The following is a 23,722-nucleotide window of genomic DNA, read 5'->3' as shown; positions in this document are numbered from 1 at the left end:
TGAAATGATCACTGAATGGACTTAAGAGCAAATTGGACACTGCAAAAAGGGGTCAGTGAACATGAAAACAGAGCAATACAAATTATATAATCTGAAAAACAGAGACTAAAATGTTTTATTTTTTTCCCCAAGACCTATGAGGCAATAGCAAGCCATCTAAAGTACACATAATTGAATGCCAGAAGGAGAGGAAAAGGATGGAGCAGAAAATACACGGATGAAAATATTCCAAATTTGTAGGAAAAAAAAAAGGTCAACCTTCAGTTCCAAAAAGATCAATGAACCTAAAACAGGATAAATACAAAGAAAACCATGTGGAAGTTAGAATAATGCCCACTACAACAACCAAGAAAAATATGCCCACATTCTAATGCCCAGAAACTATGAAAACCGTACAAGGCAAAACAGTCCTTTCTGGTATGATTACATTAAGGATGTTGACATAGGAGATTATTTTGGATTATCTGTGTGAGGGGGCCCTGATGTCATCACAGAGGTCCTTATAAGTGAAGAAGGGAGGCAGGAGAGTCAGAGAACAAGAGGTGAGTATAGAAGCAGAGGTCAGAGTGAGGCGGGGCCATGAGCCAGGAAAAGGAGGCCACCTCAACAAGCTGAAAAAGACAAGGAAGTGGGTTCTTCCCCAGAGTCTCTGGAAGAAACACAGCCCAACCACCAATCTTAGACTTCTGATCTCCCAAACTGTATGGTATTACATTTGTGTGGTCTTAAACCACTGTTCATGGTAATTTGCTTACAGCAGCGATAGAAAAGTAAAACAAACGCATAGAGGCTTAAAACTTAAAGAAAAAAGTCTCAAAAACAGAGAAAAAAGACATAAACAGGGGAATAATGATACAAATGGTACCTGACTGTTCATCCTTAAAACATGGAGGCCTGAAGAAAATGAAACAACATATTTAAAGTGCTGGAAGAAACCAACAAACAAACCAGTCAATCCAGTATTCTATATTCATAAAAATATAGTTCAAAAAAATGAGGATAGGGCTTCCCTGGTGGCTCAGTGGTTGAGAATCTGCCTGCCAATGCAGGGGACACGGGTTCGCGCCCTGGTCTGGGAAGATCCCGCATGCCGCGGAGCAACTGGGCCCGTGAGCCACAACTACTGAGCCTGCGCGTCTGGAGCCTGTGCTCCACAACAAGAGAGGCCGTGGTAGTGAGAGGCCCGCGCATCGCGATGAAGAGTGGCCCCCGCTTGCCGCGACTAGAGAAAGCCCTCGCACAGAAACGAAGACCCAACACAGCCATAGATAAATAAATAAATAAAAATTTTTTTTAAAAATGAGGATAAAATAAAGACATTTCAGAAAAATTAAATTTGAAATTATTTACTGCCAAGAGAACTGTACTATAAGTACAAGAAATGCTAAAGGAAATCTTTCAAACTCAAGCAAAATGGTACCAGATGAAATCTTTGATCAACAGAAAGAAAAGATGAAAGCTGGAAATGGTGAATATGTGGGTGTACATAAAAGACTATGAACTGTTCTTTCACCTCTTAATTTCTTCAAAAAACAACTGACTGCTTAAAGCAAAAATATCAATATTGAAATGTGGGGTTTATATGTATGTCAAAGTGTAATACATGAAAAAAATAGCACAAAGTAGGGGAGAAAAACTGAAATTATAAGAGAAAAAGGTCTGTAACAAATTACTTGTATCAAGAATAAAAGGGGGGATTTTACAGACATTAAAAAAATAATAAGAGAACACTGTGAACAACTTTATGCCAATAGACTTAACAATTTCAATGAAGTGGACAAATTCCTTGAAAAATTCAACTTAGTAAAACTGACTGAAGAAGAAATAGAAAATGTGAATAATTCTATATCTATTCTTGCCTCAAAGAAATCTCAAGCCCAGACAGTTCTTTAGGAAATTCTATGAAATACTTAAGGAAAAACATAATACCAATCTTATACAAATTCTTTCAGAAAGCAGACAATTCCTATCTCAATTTATGGGGCCAGCATAACCTTGATATCAAAACCCATAAAGGACAGTTTAAGAAAATAAATTTATAGACCAATATCTTTCATAATCAGTCACAAAAATGTTTAACAAAATATTAGTAAATTGAATCCAGCATATAAAAAATGATAATACATCAAGTGAGACTTAACTTAGAAATGCAAACTGAGTAATTTTTTAAAAAAAATCAGTGGAATTTATGATATAAAGAAAATAAAGGAGAAAATCAGGTCACTTCCATATATTAAAAAAAAGCATTTGATTAAATACATCACTCATTTGTGACTTAAAAAAACTCTCAGAAAACTGACATAGAATCATAATTACTTAATTACATAAAGGGCTTTTATAAAAACAACAACAACCAAACAGCATACCTCATGAGGAAATATGGAATGCTTCCTCCTATAATCGGGAAGAAGGCAAGCATGTTCATTCTTACCACGGTTATTCAACATATTGCAAGCTCATTCAATAAGGCAAGAAAAATAAATCGGTGTGTAAGGAAATAAAACTGTCCTATTCACAGACCACACAATTATGTATACAGAAAAACCTAAGGTATATATCAAAAACTACTAGAACTAATGAGTGAATTTAGCAAAGCTGCAAGACAAAGTCAATAAATAAATATCTACATGTGTGTGTACACATAAACATCAGTTATTTCTATATATTAGCAATAATAATTACATGTGAAATTTAAAATCATACTATTTAAAATACTTAGGAATGAATTTAACAAAAGGTATACAAGGACCTGAAAACTGCACTGAAACTATAAAAGACTGCTAAGAGAAATTAAAGAACACCTAAATAAATGGAGAAATATATCATGCTTATAGATTGGAACATTCAATAATGTTAATATGCCAATGCTCCCTAAATTTACCTATAGATTCAATGCAATCCCAATTAAAATCCAAACAGTTTTATGTAGACACAAACTAATTCTAAAATCTATACACAAATTCAAAAGATGCAGAATAACCCTAACACCCTTAGAAAAGCAAAGTGAAATGATTCATATTACCAGGTTGAAGACTTACAATAAATCTATAGCAATCAAAACAGTGTGGAAGTGGCACAAGGATAAACAAATCAATGAAACAGAATAGAGTTCAGAAGAAGACCCACATACAATCAACAGGCAAAGGCACCAAGACAATTCTACAGAAAAGGAAAGTCTACTCAACAAATAGTGCTGGAAAAAAACTGGATAAATGTATTTTTAAAAATCATGAATAAGATTCTTTTATTTCACCTCTCATGATGTTATTGAGAAACTTGCAAAGTTTTGGATAATTGTATTTTTAAAAATGAATCTTGAAACTACTTTGCAGAATACACAAGAATTTGAGCTGAATCACATACTTATACATAAAAGCTAAAACTATAAATCTTCAAGAAGAAAACAAAGGAGAATATCTTCCCAACCTTTCCTGGAGTAAGCAATTATTTAAGAAGGACACAAAAAGCTCTAGCACGAAATATGCCTACCTCCTAAAACTGGAATTCATAAGAATGTTTAAACTTCTGCCGATCAAAAGAAACATTAAAAAAATAAAAAGATAAAAATAAACTGAGAACATATTTGCACTAAATATATCTGTCAAAAGGCTTGTATTCAGAATATATAAACAGTACCTGCAATTCAACAATAAAAGATAAACAGCCCATCAAAATATGCAAAAAATACAGACATTTAAAAAAAAACCAAAAAGACATAAAAGGTAACAATAAAGATAAACAACATGTCTCTCATTTTTTTGTTGGACATAATTGACTGTATAAAACATACATAATTTCTTTCTTTCTAGGGATGTAATTTTATCCTCTCATTCTATTTCATCAAGTGTAATATAATAGCTTTTTGTCTCTATCCATGAACACATTTTCAGAACCTGTAGGGTATTAAATTCCTATCACTTCCCATCAGGTATTCTTAGACATTGCTGTTGGGCAAGTAAACAGTACAAAATTTCTAGAAAGCAGTCTTTTATTAAGAGTCTTTAAAATGTTTATGCCATTGAATCAGTCATTTCTCTCCTGGGGATTTGACATAAGAAAATAATTTGAAATGTTAACTGTGGTTTATAAACATTATGTTAATTACAGGAGTGTTTTATACCACCAAACATTGAGAAAGCTAAAAGTTCCATAAAGGAAGCTTTTCATAAAGGAATAATTATTATATAATATGAGACATAGTTACACAATGAAAGAGTAGGATTTACTTATAATATGATTCCCTATATATTTAAAAACACGGAAATAAAGCAATTGAAAGGGAACACATCAAAATATAAATATAGTTAGTTATGGATCATGTGATTCTGAGTAATAGTTTTAGTTCTTATACTTACATGTGTTATCAAAATAAACATTTAATATTACTTTTTTCTAAAAAAAAAAAAAAAAAGGATTATCTGGTATGTGTACAACTTCAACCCTGGGAGTTTCTCTATGTAACTTTTCTCACCGAATAACCTTTTGCTTTTCTAATTCATAAATATCAAACAGCCTACATATTTTAATTTCAATTAACAAAAAGAAAGCAGGCTATGCTTTCCTTAAAGTTCAGGAGACTGAAATCTTTGGATTACATACCATATAGCAAATTAGGCTCCCAGTTCCTCCATCTGAATAATGCTTTGAACTGTCTTGAAAAGTTTTAGATTACTTAGAAACAGACTCAACATGAAAGGCCCTTCACAACTGTAATGGCAGAAAATTGTGGCAGAAGTAAATACAACTGATTTCCTGATAGGGTCTGATTATGGTCTGCGTAGAATCCAAAAAGCTAATCAGGTTACCAAGCACCCAATGAAGAATCATCTTAATTAACAGGAATGCATTTCAACCAGTAAAATGAATTGAATACTTCTGCTTTGAAATGTGCAATTACAAGATAAAGTCTAAAAGAAACAATCTTTTCTCCCATTCTAGTAATTCTATTTCAACTCTCTCTTAAAGCACCACTCTGAATAATTTAAATACACAAAAATACATACACTTTTACCCAAGTAACTACACTCTTCTGTTTATATAATCATCTTACACAGATGTGTGAGTTTTCAAATAATTTACCTTCTTAGAAACATAATAGTTTCAAGGCATGTGAAATTGAAGGGCTGAAAATAAAGTGCTTTCATTACTGAGTAAAAAAAAAAAAAATACAATAGAGTCTGCTATATGAATAGGAAGGTAAGATGTGTGTGAATATCAAGCAATATTATTTAAAGAACATGGGATGTTCAAAATTGTGCAGTATCATCTACATTTAATAATTTTACTATTCCATTTTCTCTACACCAACTCCCATCTATTATTTTCCTCTTTTTCCTACTAATGATGGGATGGGAGAGAAAAGGACTTGATAGACCCCCCTAAATACTCTCTCCTGACCTAGAGGGAACTCCTGAGCTCTAAACATATATTTCAAACTGCACATTTCTATATCTTCTTAGATGTCTCACAGGGGTTTCAATTTTAACTTATATAAAACAGACTTCATTTTTTGACACTATTACCTTTCTTTTATATTTTCTATCGCATATAATATATTCTCCCTTTGCCTATGCTGGCCACCCGGCATTCGCTGATACTCCTTTCTCACCCTTCACAATAAGTCCGTATCAATAACTCTTGAATTCACCAACCCCTTTTATCTTCATCACCACTGTCCTTCTTCAGGCTTTCAGATCTCCTCGTCTCTTCACCTGGACTTTGGTACCAATGTCCTGATTTGTCCATCTGTCTCCAGAAGTTAAGATTCTGGTCACCTTTCACACTGACATCCAGATAACTTTTCTGAGCAACAAATCTGATCCTGTCTCATGTCATCTGCTGCAACCTCCCCATAACAGTTAAAACAAAACAACAAATTATAAAAACCCAACTCTTTCTGCCCTTTATTCACCATTTGTATCATCACTCTGAGCCACCACTAGTAGTTCTCCTGGCTTCCATGCCCTCTTAGGCTGATCCCTCTAGGGGAGCAGCCACTTGGCCATCTCACCCATAGAGACTCCTGCCTCCTCTGTGAAATTTTTGCTGATCTCCCCAGTTTGTAAACACGGTTCTCCTTTCTATCGTCACACATGCCTTTCTCCTAGAATTTACGTCAGACTGCTACTGCTCATTTCTTTCTTCATCTCCCCCCACAACATGAACTGTGGGCATCCTGAGGACACAGCTTTTCTACTGGTTCATTCTGTAACATTTTACCTAGCAGAGTATCATTTATGGATTCAATAAGTATTTGTGGGTTCAACAACTATTCAATAAATATTCATGACCGACATAGAATGAATGAGAGCAGTGAGACATTTTAAATAAGTATTACCTTGCATTTACAAAACTCCTGTTAATTAGAGACCATCAATATTGCCCATATTTTCCATATGCTGCATGGCGTTTAATGATCCAGTCTCAAAAGTTACACAGCATCAATTCCACTGTACTCTATTTGCCAAGTATTTGTAAGCCCACCTAGTTTCAAGGGGAGGGTATACAGACGCAAACTCTTCACGGGAGTAGCTCCCAAAATTGGATGCCACTTCCAAACCACAGTCACCATCAAAAGATGCTAGTGAACTAACTTATTATTTTGAAAATGTATATATAAAAGAACCATTTATCCTGCTTCTCTGAAACAAACTGTATAACTAAGTAACCAAACAGTAGGAATAGAAAAAAATTTCTCTTTAGAGACATATTCCAGTTAATAAATGAAGAAGGATAGAAGTAGACTATCACAATTTTGCAACTACTGATGATTCCTGGATGCAGACATTGATCGTCAAAGACTGTTAACCAGAGAGAGAGAAAGAGAGAGAGAGAGAGAGAGAAAAAGACATTACATATCCTCTTTTGGAAGAATAAAACACTACTTACAAAAGAGATCTGGGAAAAAATGTGTCTGATGAATCTATATCCAACTATCAACTTAGCGGAAACAGGGAAGAGAGAAGAACACGTCACTGAGACTTTGGGGATGTTATCAGCACAGTACGGGACAAATAGCCTGGTTTCTTTAATAAATAAATGAAGGGAAAAATAAGAGAGAGAGAGAGATGGGTGGGTGGGAACCTACAGAGACTTAAGTGTCATACCAACCAATCACAGTGAATGCATTGTATCTGAATCCTGATGAAAACAAACAGAGCATAAGAAAACAAATGACACCTGCAAGACAATTAAAAATTTGAATACTGAGTATTTAGTGATATTCAGAAGCTATTATTTTAATTTTTGAGATAACATGTTGTGATTGTATCCATAAAAGAAAGTCTTACCTTTTAAAAACACATTCAGAAAATTTCATGGGTAAAATGATATAATATCTGGGATTTACTTCAAAATAATATAAGACAGGAGATCATAGCTGGGGACAGAAATAAAATTGTCCATGAACTGATAATTACAGAGGCTAAAAGATGGTGCATGAGGGTCCAATATACTGTCTGTTTTTACACTGAACTTTTCCCATAACCAAGTATTTATTTTTAAAACACACTTTAGGTGGAAGCGTGTGCTCGGCTTCCCGAGGCACCCCTTTCCCCTTTGCAAGTAGAGCCTGGGTACAGAATGTCACCAACATTTGCCTGATTTCATCAAACAAGCCTTCTGACAGGTCTCCCATCCTCTAGCTTTCTCCTGGCTTCAGTCCATCTTCTCCAGGATGACCCAGCCGTGTGGCTGACAGGGTCTTCGTGCTCCAGCCAGGTGTCAGGCCTGAGCCTCTGAGGTGGGAGAGCTGAGTTCAGGACATTGGTCCACCAGAGACCTCCCAGCCCCTTGTAATATCAATTGGCAAGAGCTCTCCCAGAGATCTCCATCTCAACGCTAAGACCCAGATCCACTCAACGACCAGCAAGCTCCAGTGCTGGACACCCCATGCCAAACAACTAGCAAGACAGGAACACAACCACACCCATTAGCAGAGAGGTTGCCAAAAATCAAAATAAGTTCACAGAAACCCAAAAACACACCACCGGACGTGGTCCTGCCCACCAGGAAGACAAGATCCAGCCTCATCCATCAGAACACAGGCACCACTCCCCTCCACCAGGAAGCCTACACAACCCATTGAACCAACCTTACCCACTGGGGGCAGACACCAAAAACAACGGAAACTACAAACCTGCAGCCTGCGAAAAGGAGACCCCAAACACAGTAAGTTAAGCAAAATGAGAAGACAGAGAAATACACAGCAGATGAAGGAGCAAGGTAAAAACCCACCAGACCAAACAAATGAAGAGGAAATAGGCAGTCTACCTGAAAAAGAATTCACAGTAATGATAGTAAAGATGATCCAAAATCTTGGAAATAGAATGGAGAAAATACAAGAAACATTTAACAAGGACCTAGAAGAACTATGGAGCAAACAAACAATGATGAACAACACAATAAATGAAATTAAAAATTCTCTAGAAGGAATCAATAGCAGAATAACTGAGACAGAAGAAAGGATAAGTGACCTGGAAGATAAAATAGTGGAAATAACTACCAAAAAGGAGAATAAAGAAAAAAGAATTAAGGACAGTCGCAGAGACCTGTGGGACAACATTAAATTCACCAACATTCAAATTATAGGGGTCCCCGAAGAAGAGAAAAATAAAGGGACTGTGAAAATATTTGAAGAGATTATAGCTGAAAACTTCCCTAACATGGGAAAGGAAATAGTCAATCAAGTCCAGGAAGTGCAGAGAGTCCCATACAGGATAAATCCAAGGAGAAACATGCCAAGACATATATTAATCAAACTATCAAAAATTAAATACAAAGAAAAAATATTAAAAGCAGCAAGGGAAAACCAACAAATAACATACAAGGGAATCCCCATAAGGTTAACAGCTGCTCTTTCAGCAGAAATTCTGCAAGCCAGAAGGGTGTGGGAGGACATATTTAAAGTGATGAAAGGGTAAAACCTACAAGCAAGATTACTGTACCCAGCAAGGATCTCATTCAGATTCAATGGAGAAATTAAAATCTTTACAGACAAGCAAAAGCTATGAGAATTCAGCACCACCAAAGCAGCTTTTCAACAAATGCTAAAGGAACTTCTCTAGGCAGGAAACACAAGAGAAGGAAAAGACCTACAAAAACAAACCCAAAACTATTAAGAAAATGGTAATACGGACATACATATTGATAATTACCTTAAATGTACATGGATTAAATGCTCCAATCAAAAGACATAGACTGGCTGAATGGATACAAAAACAAGACCTGTATATACACTGCCTACAAGAGACCCACTTCAGACCTAGGAACATGTACAGACTGAAAGTGAGGGGATGGAAGAAGATATTCCATGCAAATGGAAAGCAAATAAAGCTGGAGTAGCCATTCTCATATCAGACAGAATAGACTTTAAAATACAGACTATTACAAGAGACAAAGAAGGACACTACATAATGACCAAGGGATCAATCCAAGAAGAAGATATAACAATTGTAAATATTTATGCACCCAACATAGGAGCACCGTAATACATAAGGCAAATGCTAACAGCCATAAAAGGGGAAATTGACAGTAGTACAATAATAGTAGGGGACTTTAACACCCCACTTTCACCAATGGGCAAATCATCCAAAATGAAAATAAATACGGAAACACAAGCTATAAATGACACATTAAACAAGATGGACTTAATTGATATTTAGAGGACATTCCATCCAAAAACAACAGAATACTCTTTCTTCTCACGTGCTCATGGAACATTCTCCAGGATAGAGCATACCTTGGGTCACAAATCAAGCCTTGGTAAATTTAAGAAAACTGAAATCATATCAAGTATATTTTCTGGCCACAACACTATAAGACTAGATATCAATTACAGGAAAAAAACTGTAAAAAATACAAACACATGGAGGCTAAACAATACACTACTAAATAACCAAGCGATCACTGAAGAAATCAAAGAGGAAATCAAAAAATACCTAGAAACAAATGACAATGTAGACACGACGACCCAAAACCTATGGGATGCAGCAAAAGCAGTTCTAAGAGGGAAGTTTATAGCAATACAATCCTACCTCAAAAAACAAGAAAAACCTCAAATAAACAACCTAATCTTACACCTAAAGCAATTAGAGAAAGAAGAACAAAAAAACCCAAGGTTAGCAGAAGGAAAGAAATCATGAAGATCAGATCAGAAATAAATGAAAAAGAAGTGAAGGAAATGATAGCAAAGATCAATAAAACTAAAAGATGGTTCTTTGAGAAGATAAACAAAATTGATAAACCATTAGCCAGATTCATCAAGAAAAAAAGGGAAAAGACTCAAATCAATAGAATTAGAAATGAAAAAGGAGAAGTAACCACTGACACTGCAGAAATACAAAGAATCATGAGAGATTACTACAAGCAACTGTATGCCAATAAAATGGACAACCTGGAAGAAATGGACAAATTCTTAGAAAAGCACAACCTTCGGAGACTGAACCAGGAAGAAATAGAAAATATAAACAGACCAATCACAAGCACTGAAATTGAAACTGTGATTAAAATTCTTCCAACAAACAAAAGCCCAGGGCCAGACGGCTTCACAGGCGAGTTCTATCAAACATTTAGAGAAGAGCTAACACCTATCCTTCTCAAACTGTTCCAAAATATAGCAGAGGGAGGAACACTCCCAAACTCTTTCTACGAGGCCATCATCACCCTGATACCAAAACCAGACAAAGATGTCACAAAAAAAGAAAACTACAGGCCAATATCACTGATGAACATAGATGCAAAAATCCTCAACAAAATACTAGCAAACAGAATCCACCAGCACATTAAAAGGATCATACACCATGATCAAGTGGGGTTTATCCCAGGAATGCAAGGATTCTTCAAAATACAGGAATCAATCAATGTGATACACCATATTAACAAACTGAAGAATAAAAACCATATGATAATCTCAATAGATGCAGAAAACGCTTTTGACAAAATTCAACACCCATTTATGATAAAAATCCTCCAGAAAGTAGGCATAGAGGGAACTTACCTCAACATAAAAGAGGCCATATATGACAAACCCACAGCCAACATCACTCTCGATGGTGAAATACTGAAACCATTTCCACTAAGATCAGGAACAAGACAAGGTTGCCCACTCTCACCACTACTATTCAATACAGTTTTGGAAGTTTTAGCTACATCAATCAGAGAAGAAAAAGAAATAAAAGGAATCCAATTTGGAAAAGAAGAAAAGCTGTCACTGTTTGCAGATGACATGATACTATACATAGAGAATCCTAAAGATGCTACCAGAAAACTACAGAGCTAATCAATGAATCTGGTAAAGTAGCAGGATACAAAATTAATGCACAGAAATCTCTTGCATTCCTATACACTAATGATGAAAAATCTGAAAGAGAAATTAAGGAAACACTCCCATTTACAACTGCAACAAAAAGAATAAAATACCTAGGAATAAACCTACCTAAGGAGACAAAAGACCTGTATGCAGAAAACTATAAGACAGTGATGAAAGAAATTAAAGATGATACAAACAGATGGAGAGATATACCATGTTCTTGGATTGGAAGAATCAACATTGTGAAAATGACTATACTACCCAAAGCAATCTACAGATTCAGTGCAATCTCTATCAAACTACCTATGGTATTTTTCACAGAACTACAACAAAAAATTTCACAATTTGTATGGAAACACAAAAGACCCCAAATAGCCAAAGCAATCTTGAGAAAGAAAAACGAGCTGGAGGAATCAAGCTCCTGGACTTCAGACTACACTACAAAGCTACAGTAATCAAGACAGTATGGTACTGGCACAAAAACAGAAATACAGATCAATGGAACAGGATAGAAAGCCCACAGATAAACCCACGCACATATGGTCATCTTATCTTTGATAAAGGAGGCAAGAATATACAGTGGAGAAAGGACAGCCTCTTCAATAAGTGGTGCTGGGAAAACTGGATAGCTACATGTAAAAGAATGAAATTAGAACACTCCTTAATACTATACACAAAAATAAACCCAAAATGGATTAAAGACCTAAATGTAAGGCCAGACACTATAAAACTCTTAGAGGAAAACATAGGTAGAACACTCTATGACATAAATCACAGCAAGATCCTTTTTGATCCACCTCCTAGAGAAAGGTAAATAAAAACAAAAATAAACAAATGGGACCTAATGAAACTTCAAAGCTTTTGCACAGCAAAGAAAACCATAAACAAGACAAAAAGACAACCCTCAGAATGGGAGAAAATATTTGCAAACGAAGCAACTGACAAAGGATTAACCTCCAAAATATACAAGCAGTTCATGCAGCTCAATATCAAAAACATAAACAACCCAATCCAAAAATGGGCAGAAGACCTAAATAGACATTTCTGCAAAGAAGATATACAGATTGCCAACAAACCCATGAAAGGATGCTCAACATCACTAATCATTAGAGAAATGCAAATCAAAACTACAATGAGGTATCACCTCACACCAGTCAGAATGGCCATCATCAAAAAATCTACAAACAATAAATGCTGGAGAGGGTGTGGAGAAAAGGGAACCCTCTTGCACTGTTGGTGGGAATGTAAATTGATACAGCCACTATGGAGAACAATATGGAGGTTCCTTATAAAACTAAAAGTCGAACTACCATATGACCCAGCAATCCCACTACTGGGCATATACCCTGAGAAAACCATAATTCAAAAAGGGTCATGTACCACAATGTTCATTGCAGCACTATTTACAATAGCCAGGACATGGAAGCAACCTCAGTGTCCATCGACAGATGAATGGATAAAGAAGATATGGCACGTATATACAATGAAATATTACTCAGCCATAAAAAATGAAATTGAGTTATTTGTAGTGAGGTGGATGGACCTAGAGTCAGTCATACAGAGTGAAGTCAGTCAGAAAGAGAAAAATAAATATCATATGCTAACACATATATATGGACTCTAAAAAAGAATATGGTTCTGATGAACCTAGGGGCTGGACAGGAATAAAGACGCAGACGTAGAGAATGGACTTGAGGACACAGGCAGGGGGAAGGGCAAGCTGGGACAAAGTGAGAGAGTGGCATGGACATATACACACTACCAAATGTAAAATAGATAGCTAGTGGGAAGCAGCCGCATAGCACAGGGAGATCAGCTCGGTGCTTTGTGACCACCTAGAGGGGTGGGATAGGAAGATGCAAGAGGGAGGGGATATGGGGATATATGTATACGTATAGCTGATTCACTTTTTGATACAGCAGAAGCTAACACACCATTGTAAAGCAATTATACTCCAATAAAGATGCTAAAAAAATTTTTTTTAATTAAAAAAAAAAACACACTTTACTAATTCCTCTAAGTCAAAACTCCTAGATAAATTCTCTAATGCACTTTGTGATCTCACCCCTGCCTGCCTCTCCAGCATCACCTCCATCACCCTCACTTTTCACCTACCTTTATGCTACGTAAGACTAACTGTCGTCTCCACAGAGGACTATGATCTCTAATACTACCAAGTGTATGTAAATTTCCCTTTTTCCAGAATGCCAAGTCCATTCTTCTTCTCCTGGCAAAATTCATTCATCCTGTCACATTTACTCGTTGCCAGTTACAGGTATCAGGCTCTCTGCTGTGTACCAGAGATACACTGGAGTGAGGGATACCGACCATCTGCCACTCCCACCCAGCACTCCACCCCTTCCCTGCGCTCCTTTTTGTCCTGTGAAACTGACCCATTTAGACTGTATTCATGGCTCCCTTGTCCTCCGGCTTCTGTTAGACTTCTCCAGAGGGAGACAACAGCAGAAGATCTGGAGGGCAAGAATTGTATTGATGTCCCTGACCCTCTCCCTGCCAGGCTGGCACTGGATGGCTGTTTTCACTTAGCAAATACTACTCCTAACAGGTGGTCTTTCCCAAATAGTTCTCTTTCTGGTACAACTGACTGCTTCCCTGCCTTTGCACCTTTAGCTCAGGTATACAACACCATCCACTGTTGCTTCTCATAAACCTAGCGCACTATTTGTAAAGAGTCCCTCCATTAAATTCTCCTCTAATTACCCAGCTTCACTCTGCCATCTCCTTCTTGTTCAGACTTTAATTATATAATTGTAAGCAGAAACAACCCAAACCAAAAAAAGACTATAAAAAGAACCTGACACAGATACAGACTGAAAAGTTATAGAAGATGAAGGGGTAAAGAACATTTGAGAGACAGCAGCAGATGCAGTGTCCCTGTGGTACAAAAGAAGCAGGGGATGTCCAAAGCTATACTTGACTTGAGAGGCAACGAGCTAGAAAACAAAGAGGGTAGTGGGAAAGGATGGAGAATCAGAGAGAAACTCAATTTTGTGATAAAGGTTTAGATTTTGATCTTGAGAGCAATGGGAAAGTGTCTTAATATTCTCCCTGCCCTCCCAAGCCTAGGTAAGGGGTCATCTTCTCTTAGACATTCCCTGACAGCCTTCTACCACACAGCCAGGACTAGGAAGCTCTCACACACGGTAAACATTCAATACATGGCCACTGGATTAGTGAATAAATGAATGAGTAAAACACATGTGGCCAGGTTTGTCTTGGGCACCTCCAAGAATTCTCCCTGGCACATACCCTACCTGGACTTATTCCTATTTGCTCTTGGCTGAGTCTTTACCTATAGTTAGCATAAAGACCTTTGGAGAGAAAGAGCTATAGATGAGCTACAACTCTGAAAATTAGATCACTCCTAGAGCAATCTTTTACACCTAACGGCCATTTCATTGTAGACATGGCACATGTAATGAGCAGCACCACCATCTCAGGCGATGGACATTCTTGCCATAATCACAATAGGGTATTCTGTTAAATCTCACTAATTCGAGGTGATGGAGGAAAAGTCATTTGGAATCCACAAGATGAGTGAAAAAGAGTTGTTTTGGGTTGTTCAGGACAAGAAATACAACCTTCTTGCTTTGAGGCATAAGGTATGGCACAAACCAAGTGCTAGCCAAGTGCAAGTAGAACCTTTATTTTAATTTGCTTTACAAACTGATAGTGTGGCCTGATTTACACCACATAAAATGATAAGCAAACTTTTTAATTGGTTTCCTCATCATTCAATAATAAGTTGAAACACATGGCTAAAACCTGCTTGAAACTGACCTTATACTATATGTTTACTTTTTTAATACCAGCAAACAAAATTAAAATGCAAGGTGATCTCGATACTGTGCAACTGAATATTCATTAATGTCACAGCAATGATGTTTTTCTATATTCAGGTATTTTGTGATAAGGGAGATGCCCATCTTATGCTTAAGCAGGCAAGATGGAGATGAATGCAAATGATCACTTTGTTTTTTATCTAAGCACTCAAGTACTCAGCAAACCAAAAAAGTATCAAATGGCAAGGTTTCTGCATCAATGCTAGGATATGTCTGTGGCATAATGCTATTTAATTAGCATGAAAACTTTCCACTTCATTCTGGTAGAAAATTCATCAGGATAATTGACACATAATATTCATTTATCTTTGAAGTTTAAACAAAAAATATGCATCAATTTTTTTAGTGACATGAAGAATTACGTTTTGTTTTTGTCTTCCCCTAGCAACTCTACGTTGCATAAAGTTTGTGAGTTGATAAGCCAGGAAAGAACATTATACCAAGGTCCTGTAAAATGAATAGTAAAGTCTAACTCTGACTAAAGTACATTTCACTTCAATAACATAGATGCATTGCCCACCAAAGAGGCCATGGTGAATCCAATGACTTCAATATAACCATCATCATGACGCTGAGGTTCAAAGTCATGGTGATCTCCTGGGTTCCCCCAAGGCATTGTGCCAGCACAATATCTGCAAGAGAAGAGTAAAAACAGAATTAAATTTGTTCCAGTCCCCCCATGATTATCATTGGGGATTAATTTATAGTTCGATCCGATGTTTATTTCACACAAGAACAGCTTTCTACTCTTGGTTCACACCTCCCAGTAAAAAAGAAAATGAATTTATCACCTCCAAGTATCAATTTATGAAAATGGGACAAAATTTTACAACAAAAGCATCCCATGGAGCCCAACTTTCTCCTAATTCATTATTTATCAACATATCTCACTCTGTAATTCACAAATGCTTACTTTCTATCACATACCGTGAGTTATCAATAGGTGGTTTCAGAACTTGGTTTTGGAGGGAGACATATACATGCCAATAGGAAAGGGACATGGAACTGAGGTGGGTAAGCATCAATAATATACACAGAACCAAGGCAATAAGTACCCCAGGACGAAGGAAAGGTAACTGAAGTGGACAGAAGGAGTGAAAAAGGGATGAGACAAAGATGTGAGATTAGAAAGGGAAGGGGAAATCAAGGAAGTTGAAAAGTGGAGAAAGCAAAATCCAGGGGGGGGATGGGGGAGGAGCAAGAAGAAAAAGAGAAGAGCATTGTTATTGCTAATAAACAATGTTTCCTGAGACTCTACTAGGCCTTCTACTTAGACAACTAAAATGTAAATACTTCCGGAATAGGTTGTAAGGGGCTACAGTGAGCACTGCCAAAAGTAATCAGGAGACTATAATATATTTTCCTAGCCATAGATTTACACACAATTCTCATTTCAACTAAATTCAGTCTAAACAGAACTTGCTCATGGATTTTTGTATCTGAGTTGTCTGGTTTGCAAATAACAAAGGGTCATAGATCCACCCCTTTCAAAATCTTGGCTTGGGAGCTTAGAATCTAATTTGATGCCACTGAGATACATGCTTATTTTGAGACTAGTTAATCTTAAATATCCCTTTCTCCTGAGGTATATAATAGCAGCAAAGAGAGTTGACATCCTGGCTAGAAAATGCTACTCTAATTGATCCTATTTCTTCAAAGTAATCATCTGGCAATTATTTTGAATGAATTCCACGCTGAAATCAGGCTGGATGGTTGCCTAATAGCTTTTGGGAAACTGAGAACAGGGATTTGTTCAAGTCTATCATTCCTGGAGGGTGAGGGGATGGAAGGCGTCAGTAATGGAGAATTACATTAAAATGTTCCAATCCAGAGGGCTGCCTGGGCTTCTTAAGGATGGGTAAGTATACACCATGCATGCCGTATCACATACACAAAAAAATACCACAGATAACACTAAACAAACCAAGTAGGAGAACAAAATTATCAGACTCGAAAACCCTTAATAAGCCATTAAAATAACTGTTTTTCATTGTTTGTACCTGGAAATTTTCTACAATGAAAGCAGAAAACCTTAAGTCAAATGGAGTTCACATCAAACCAAGGAAACAATATGAACAGAGCTTACCTGGGTATATTTAAAAATACTATACACTGGAACTTCAGTTCCTGAATCTTTGGGGTGAGATCTGTTCCATCACACTGCAACAATCAAAGCAGAGAAAGCAAGGATTCTGAAGTAGGCACAAGTCTAAAAGACAACTAGGGTGACAACAGCATGTACCATGGTCTTCCCCTTGTCCCTGTCTCTGCTGAAGTGGATGCCCATTTCTATGATTGAAAATTTATTCTGATTATAACTTTCCCAGACCCAGGGCTCTGGGCTTGGATTTGTTTTGATTTAATGTAAAAACAAAGCTGCCATTTGACCAAAATGATTTTTCTCTGGTCTCACAATCAAAGGAACTATCATCATTCTTAACCTTGGATTATTATTGGATACTTAGGCTTGTGCTATCAACATTAGAAAATTTATGAACGTTTAAAAGAATAAAAGGGATGAATCCTCAAGTTGAGGCAGTAGCAATCTCTACCAAAGTCATCTGATTCAAACAATAGTTGTGAATGTGACCATTTATTTTATTTGCTTTTTGAGATAATTTTTATTTTGAAAATGTTCGACATAATATTTTGAACGCTGTTTAAAAGGAATATACCCTGCATGCTTTTTTTAAAGTATCTGCTATAAATTAGTATCAGCAATCACTAATTAGTGATTTGCTCTTATCAATTTAATCTCTTACAGACTGTGACTGGTGTTCTGAGATAAACCGCTTTATTGAACCTGGCCATGACCCTGCGTTTCAGGAGCCTCAAGGTGGCTTGGCCTCAATACCTTTGTGTGTGGCTTCCCTCACCAGTTAGTACTTTCCTCAAGAGCGTCATCTGACTAATCAAAGAAAAGGGTTTCATTTCCCTTTCTCATTTCCCACTGGTGACAAAAGCCAAAAGAGGAACACTCTCCTCACGACTGTAGGCCTCTCAATGTCAAAGGTATAAAGCCTGCTTTTATATTTGCTCTCCTCACACCCTCATCACAGAATTTCCCCCATTGTCTTCTCTGCTGGAGAGAGGGTAAAGCATTCCTAAGCTCCCTGCTAATTTCTAAAGATGGCTTCAGAGGGAGTTTCAATCCAGGTAAAATGACTCTGCTAGCGGTCAAGGTTGTCTCGTTCTCCTCCCAGCTGATCCTAATACAGCCTAATTTTTTTTTCATGAGCATTCTCAAAAATTGTTCCTGGGAAATCTTACAATCCTAAAGAAACAAAGTATTTTCAAACGTTTTTTAGATAGGAATCAAATTCTGGACATTGATTGAAGGTGTTTTTACAACACTCTCAGATACTTAAATAAACATGAGGTCTCCCAATTTAAGGACTTGAAATGAGTTGATAGATGGCTCTACCAGTGAAGAAAAAATGTAGACATCTTAAATGATCAAAATTGAGTGTTGAAAGCAACTGAACTTTTTAAAAATAGCATGTGATACATTAAAAGCATGCAAAGCAGTATTGTTGCATTACAGAAAAAAAATCATACTTAATATTATTGTACTTAGAACAGAATTCATTTTCTAAAAAAATTTTCTACTTTTTCCTCCTGAAAAAATCATCAGCGATTCTGGAAACTCATCAAATTCTATGAGGATGGGCACCTTACAATGTATTGAGTTTTACAAAATTTTCTTATATATTATTGCATTTAAACTTTACAACTCTTTAGAGCAGCAGTTTTCAACTTTTTCCCTACTTCAAACACACAAAGGAAAATATGTGCATTCAAAATATCTTCCTGTGTACAAGCTCACACACTGATACATCAAAACAAGAAGAAGAACTCATGTGAAGTAGAACAAAATAATGCTGTATGTAGGTTTTCATTACTGTCCTCTGGGTTTGTGTGTGTGTGTGTATGTGTATGTGTGTGTGTGTATGTGTATGTGTATGTGTGTATGTGTGTGTGTGTGTGTGTGTGTGTGTAGTATTCATGTGAGACATTATTAACTATTACCTTGGAAACACTGACTTCACCCTGTGGCAAAGATAAGATGGTCTGCTGTTATGTGTACATCTAATTGCTCTAACCCCCCCATCCTTTTCATCTCACACTCAGGAAACATACAATGATGTCGTTGTAGAAATATCCTTGTGTCCCTCTGTGTCACAGCACAATGGTCAGTAACTGTTGCTTCAAATGCATATGTTGTTATGCCTGCTTTACAGATGAGGAGAGTAAACTCTTCTGAAAGGTTGAATGCTTTCCCCAAAGTCATATACCTCATAAAGATAGACCTAGGACTGAATCAGAATTGTTCAGACTTAGTTTCTATTGGTTTTTTTTCTCTTCATAAAAAAAAAAGATGATTACATAGACCAATTCACCTGGAATATTACATGTACAGGCTGATATCAAATCTTTTCTAGTTATTTGACTGCCACTTTGGCCTCTCTACAAGCTTCTTTTAATCCCTGATATACAGCCAACCATGCCTGAGATATTTCTCATCAGGAGGACTGCCAGATGTGGGAGAAAAGCTCTCTAATGGTGAGGCGGCATAGAGTTTAATTTCCATCCAGCTGACTTAAACAGTGGACACCATTACCATTCAATATGGCCACTGCCCTCCACTCACTGGCTCTCCCAGCAGGTGCTGCAATGTTCCTGATAATGTGGAAAATACTGCAAGAGGAGGGAAAGTTTATTTTTGGCTGGGTTGAAGGCAGCCAAAGAAGAAACAGGGGAAGTTTGAGGCAAGGTTGCTGCTACTTAACTAACCATCATTTTATCAAAATCAAGATCTTCACAGTTCAATGGACCATGTGTCTTTCTTGTGTCTAGCTTTAAAAAGGCAATATTTCAGTTTTCAAAAGTCCCTACGGCTATAGGATACTTGCTTTTCCTTGGTATTTCATGAGAACTGAAACATCTGAAATTGATGCCAAGGGTGATTAGTGGTAAACTCTTTGTTCCAACTGATTTAGGAGATTCATGTCTCCTATAGGCTTTATTGGTGACAACAAGTTTGAATTTGTATCCTCTCAGGCTCCTCTATATTCCTCTATAAATCCATTAGTTTAAGGTCATATATTTGTCTCTATTTGCATGTATACCTTTTGTCCTGTCCCCTCCTGGCACAAATGTTATTCTTTATCTATTCCATGATAAATTCAAGCATTGCTATATTCCCATTCCTTCTTCCCCATCCATATATTTTTCTCTATCTTCCATGTTTCTCTTTCCTTATACAGGTATGTGCAGCAAAGTCATGTTCATTCCCTCTTTTAACTTGTTTACTATAAGGAAACACTTTGTCTTTCTTAATAATCAATGATATGCTATTTTTAAATATATCTCTTAGAGAAAAGATGACTTCCCATCTCCCTTGCCTCCAAGATGAGTGTCCCTAAAACCTGGGATAGAGATCCAGAAAGAAATAGCACCAAAAAAAAAAAATCTCTTAAGTGGTGAACGACCTTGACCAGGCTGGAGAGTGAGTGACCACAAAATAATGAAATCAAAGTATTTTTCTAAGATGGAGACTCTTCAGATTGGCTGGGAATAAAGATACTTGTTTGGTGAGCATCTATTTCTACTTTAAGAGCCAGCTCAACATTATTCCTTTGATGACTTCCCCGACTGCACCATGGGCAGTTTTCATTTCTCCCTTTGTGCTACCAGTATATTATATAAGTAATCCAATAACAACATTTATTATATTGTTCTGCCCAGAGTTATGTGCCCTTCCCCATGACTCAGCTGTGAGTTTCTTCAGTGGTGAAGCCAGTCATCTTATTTAACTTCATCCTCAGCAACTAAGACAGCGCCCGACACATAACTAAATGCTCATAAATGTTGGTTCAACAAACTACACTCAATTCAGTTAAAGTTCTGTGCAGCCCACTGATTAAGTATATAAACTGGTATTTGGGGTTCATGTTAGGGGGCATGCTTTTTACATTTAAATGAAATGAGTCAACACATTCAATACTTACGACAACTTTAACATGCTTGGATAAATCTCTAGAGCTTCTCTGTAGGAAATCAGAAAAAGCTGCCTATACAAGGAAAGAAAGAAAGAAAAAATCTTCATTACATGGTTATGCCAAATCCTTACTTCTGTATGATAGATAGGTCCTAGTGATTCTAAGTCATGCAAAAATATAAGACAAGTTCTCCTTTTGCTGAATCTAAAGTAAACTAGTGCAGAGGCTGTCAAGTTGAATTCTTTCTCTGTTTTCAAAATGTAACCTATAATAAAATTTAAGATCACAGTAGGAGAGTGAAAATGTAGGTAATTTCAAGGGTCAGTTTGGAGATCTGACTACCTTTCCTGATCTTCCTATTTGTCCATTAGATGCTGATATAATCTTTAACTTGCCACTGAGAATGTCTTATTTCACCCCATTTTACTTCGATTCCCTCTATCCAGTGGTAAAATTTAAGCCACACTTTTTAAAATCAATATTTTAGAGGCCGCTTTTTCTTCTTTCCAGCCATTCACACCCAAGGATGTCCCTGAGTAGGAGGAGAAGGAAAAAGAAGGGGGCCCCTCTAATCTCATCTATGTTTCCATGAAAAACTTCCCATATTCCATCAATTTCTCATCCAAATGTCAGTTCATACGTACCCCTATGAAAACTACATTCTAACCCAAGACACGCCATACATCTTTCAGTCTACCTAATTTCCTCATTCTCTAGATGGGCTTTGATGTTTGCTTTTCACACCACTCCTTGAATACCATCCCCTCAGTGCAACTTTCAGGGCTTTTAAGTTCAAAGGTGATGAACTCTCTGCCACTAACATAAGAAATACATACTTACTTTCATTCTTAAACCAAGACATTAAACATGAACCATATACAGACACACATGTAAACACCTGAGATGTGTGTGTAATTATCAGCAGAGTATAGCTAGCATCTTTATTACCATGAGTGAATTAGTATAAATAATATGTAATCATCAAAACATGAAATATATACTTACCCCTGCATAGAACATTTTATTTCGAAAACGACTGTTGAATTTCTCTGGATTTGCTTCTGTAAAAGGGAAAAGGTAGTTTTGTTACAGAGACCTGATTAACGGTAGTGAGTTAGATTAGCACCCCTACTTCTTCCCTCTCCCTCCCCATCCCAAGGACCCAACAGCTTCATCATCATCTTCCCCTTAGTTACAGGCAGTTGGCATGGTTGTCCAGTGCTGCAAAGTGTAGCCCCAAACTGGCATCAGTGGCAGCATCAACTGGGAGCTTGCTAGATATGCACATTATTAGGCTCTACCCTGAACCTACTGAATTAGAATGTCTGGGGGCTGGGGTCTAGCAATCCGGTTTAACAAGTTCTCCAGGTGATTCACACGCACATTAAGGGCTGAAACACTCTGGACTCTATTCAAAAGAGAGGGCTGGCAGGGATACAGCGCAGGGGTGATAGAAGAAAGAGGGAGGGGGAGGAGGGGGAGGGTCAATTATTTGCTTTGACCTCCATAGGGCATGGCTTCCATAAACTATCTATGCAGTTTCAAATTTAATTAAATATGGGGAATTTGGATAATAATTAATAGAGAATTTGTTTTCATATTTTGCAAAAACTCCTAACTACCATCTGTACTGTTGTTTGTGACAGGCCTTGAAACATCATTTGATTTAGTGAAGTTATATAAATATATATATATATATATCTATATAGATATATACAGATGACCTGCAGAATGGACCCAGGGCATAGGACAACAAAGGCTCTGACTTAAATGGTTTAATTTTGAGTTTGTTCCTGAATGTTTTATAGGTTGAGGACTATAAAACGATTAGACGAGAATTTGCATCGGAAAATGTTCACATGAATTCAACAGATTATAAAATCCCCAAATGAAATACTATTTCCTTACATTCTTTCTAATAAAATTCCAAGACATTCCAAAGGAACCCACTTAAATATTTGCTTTCTGCTATTTTGTCCCATATGATCATTAATCCCTTCTTAGGGGTAGGTCTTTCTCCAAGTCATTTCTCATCAGACAGCTGGCTGACTAGCTGGAAGTCTCCAAATCCCAAACCTATCTTTGAATAGCAAGCATGACACCAGATGGCAAAGGTCATGGAGACCAAAATTCTACCTACCATCGTCTACCTTCTGGACCCCATGATTCACATTCTTCACGTATGAAAAACACATTCACTCCCTCCCAGGTCCCCAAAGGTCTCATCTCCATTATAGCATCAACTCAAAATCCAAAAATCTCATCTAAATCTCATTAGCTCATACTTTGCAAATCTCATCATCTAAATCATGTAAATGATTTGGCTCTGGATGTAATCCATTTATAATGATGATAAGACCCTGGGTATAATCCATTCCAATAGTTTAATATATTAATCCCATCTTTGTATACAACACAATAACATATGTGTCATTAGAATGGAATCCTAAACCCTACTTTTGTCTGAAATTGGTCTTGCCTATTAGGGAGCAAATATAAGTTCGACACTATGTTTATAAAGATCAGTAAGTGATTTGAACCCCACATAA

At 36.9% G+C, this 23,722-nt stretch overlaps 1 protein-coding gene across 9 annotated transcripts in view; it reads right to left on the bottom strand.

The window, feature by feature from the left end:
* The window catches only part of DGKI (diacylglycerol kinase iota), a 468,554-nt gene that overhangs the window by 173,235 nt on the left and 271,597 nt on the right, over window positions 1–23,722 (bottom strand). For all 9 annotated transcript variants that reach the window (XM_059933287.1, XM_059933288.1, XM_059933290.1 and 6 more), the window contains 4 exons: window positions 22,179–22,234; window positions 21,183–21,245; window positions 17,258–17,331; window positions 15,692–15,803 (listed from right to left, as the gene is read on the bottom strand). In XM_059933287.1, the coding sequence (XP_059789270.1) occupies window positions 15,692–15,803; window positions 17,258–17,331; window positions 21,183–21,245; window positions 22,179–22,234 (305 nt within the window). The remainder of the gene's footprint in view (window positions 1–15,691; window positions 15,804–17,257; window positions 17,332–21,182; window positions 21,246–22,178; window positions 22,235–23,722) is intronic.

The sequence above is a fragment of the Balaenoptera ricei genome, chromosome 9, assembly GCF_028023285.1.
Source record: "Balaenoptera ricei isolate mBalRic1 chromosome 9, mBalRic1.hap2, whole genome shotgun sequence".
NCBI classification, from domain to species: domain Eukaryota; kingdom Metazoa; phylum Chordata; class Mammalia; order Artiodactyla; family Balaenopteridae; genus Balaenoptera; species Balaenoptera ricei.
The sequence above is the reverse complement of the archived record's forward strand: the minus strand, read 5'-3'. Positions and strand labels throughout refer to the sequence as shown.